The 2,324-nt window shown below is 65.7% G+C and overlaps 1 protein-coding gene across 1 annotated transcript; it reads left to right on the forward strand.

Moving 5' to 3' along the window:
* Window positions 1–664: 664 nt before the first annotated feature.
* LOC110576742 (DDB1- and CUL4-associated factor 12-like protein 2) lies at window positions 665–2,056 on the forward strand. The gene has a single exon (XM_021685954.1). It carries the CDS (start codon window positions 665–667, stop codon window positions 2,054–2,056), a length of 1,392 nt encoding a protein of 463 aa, XP_021541629.1.
* Window positions 2,057–2,324: the final 268 nt, after the last annotated feature.

Here is a 2,324-nt window from a genome sequence, read left to right on the forward strand (position 1 = left end):
TGGTTGCCATCCTGAGGATAGTGAAACGCCCTGGAGTCGGATAGCAAGAGGACCTGGGCAGGCGCACTAGGATGTGTCCTCCGGAGACTGCTGGGGATCCCTGAGCGCTGGCCCTGGGTGAGTTTCCCCACCTCGGGCTCCATCCCCCACTTCCCGCCCCCCTCCGACCCCTCCCAGCCTGGCGTGTGCTACCCTGCGCCCCCCGCTTGCTCTTGGCCGGCTCCTCCCGCTGCCTCCGCCCCCTCACACTCGGTCCCCCAGCGTCGTCCTCGTCCCACTCAGACTTCGCTCCAGCCGCCCCGCCGGCCGCACTTCCCGCCCTAGCCTAGATCCCGGCCGCCGCCGCCGCCCTTGCCGCCGCACTCCTCTCGCGCTCCGCCCTCGATCTGCCCGGGCCCCGCTCCCTCCCGCCCGCGTTCCAAGCCCGGCCCGCCGCCCTCGCCGCCCTCGCCGCCCTCGCCTCCTTCGTCGCTGCCGCGTCCCGAGCTTGGTAGGCTCCGCGCCCTGCGGTCGTGCCCGCCTCCTGGCCCTGAGAGCCCGAGCTCCCGGCTGACGCGGAGGCGCCGCGCTCCCCGCCGCCGCCACGGCCAACACGGGTGCCACGCGCCGCCGCCGCCGCCGTCGCGCCGCCGCCGCCGCCACGGCCACTCGCCTGCCGCCCACCATGGCCCCGCAGCAAACAGGTAGCAGGAAGCGGAAAGCGCCGGCGATCGAGGCGGGTGCCGCGAGCTCGTCGTCTCAGGGCTTGGCGGCGGCGGACGCGGAGGGGCCGCTGCTGCCCAAGAAACAGAAGCGGCCGGCGACGCGGCGCTCGCTGGTGCACTACCTGAAGGGCCGCGAGGTGGGCGCCTGGGGCGGCTCCGGGATCTCGGACTCCGAGGGCGAGCTGCGGGGCTATGCGGTGCAGAAGCTGCCCGAGCTGTTGAGGGAGCGCGAGCTGGCCCTGGGCACCCTCAACAAGGTGTTCGCGTCGCAGTGGCTGAACGCCAGGCAGGTGGTGTGTGGCACCAAGTGTAACACCCTCTTCGTGGTGGATGTGCACTCGGGCCAGATCACGCGCATCCCCCTGATGCGGGACCGGGGGCCCTGGTTGGCCCGGGCCCAGCCGACTTGCGGCATCCACGCCATCGAGCTGAATCCCTCCAAGACCCTTCTGGCCACTGGGGGTGAGAACCCCAACAGCCTGGCCGTCTACCAGCTGCCCACCCTGGACCCCGTGTGCCTGGGCGACCGCCATGGCCACAAGGACTGGATCTTCACCATCGCCTGGATGAGTGACACAGTGGCTGTGAGCGGCTCCCGCGACGGCACAGTGGCGCTGTGGCGGATGGATCCCGACATGTTCAGCGGCAGCATCGCCTGGCACAATGACGCGGGTCTTCCTGTGTACGCTCACATCCGTCCGAGGGACATGGAGACCATCCCCAGGTCCAGCACCAGCCCCAGTAACCGCAAGGTGCGGGCTCTGGCCTTCAGCGGCAAGAACCAGGAGCTGGGAGCGGTGTCCCTGGACGGCTACTTCCACCTGTGGAAAGCCCGAAGCACTCTGTCCAGGCTGCTCTCCATCAGGCTGCCCTACTGCCGAGAGAACGTGTGCCTGACCTACTGTGATGAGTTGTCCTTGTACGCGGTGGGGTCCCAGTCCCATGTCTCCTTCTTAGATCCGCGCCAACGTCAGCAGAATATCCGGCCCCTGTGCTCCCGAGAGGGCGGCACGGGTGTGCGCTCGCTGAGTTTCTACCAGCATATCATCACCGTGGGCACGGGCCATGGCTCCCTGCTCTTCTATGACATCCGCGCCCAGAAGTTCCTGGAGGAGAGAGCCTCAGCCAGCCCGGACTCCTCTCCCGGGCCCTCAGGAAGGAAGCTCAAGCTCACCTGTGGCAGGGGCTGGCTCAACCACGATGACCTGTGGGTGAACTACTTCGGTGGGATCGGCGAGTTCCCCAACGCTCTCTACACCCACTGCTACAACTGGCCTGAGATGAAGCTCTTCGTGGCTGGAGGACCTCTCCCTTCAGGCCTCCATGGGAACTACGCAGGCCTCTGGAGCTAAGGATGGCTCCTGTGTTCTCAAAGTGCCCAGATTTACCTTCCAGTCCCCTCTCACTTTCCTTCCTCACGCCGTGTTTGTGCTTTTTAACTCAGTGTGACGCTTATCTTCCAGTTGGAAAGTGCCCAACTTACCTGTCCGTAGTGTATGAGAGAGAGAGAGAGCAAAGGTGATCTTTGGGCAATCAAAACTTGGCTTACCATTTTTCTGTACCTCCCCCAACACAACCATCTTTTTTGCCTTCTCTTACAAAGAATTTTGTCTAATCCTT

This window comes from Neomonachus schauinslandi, chromosome X, assembly GCF_002201575.2.
Source record: "Neomonachus schauinslandi chromosome X, ASM220157v2, whole genome shotgun sequence".
NCBI lineage: Eukaryota > Metazoa > Chordata > Mammalia > Carnivora > Phocidae > Neomonachus > Neomonachus schauinslandi.

Bases quoted from the DNA above. Each gene is read 5' to 3' on its own strand.
- LOC110576742 (XM_021685954.1), top strand. From the start codon at position 665: ATGGCCCCGCAGCAAACAGGTAGCAGGAAGCGGAAAGCGCCGGCGATC.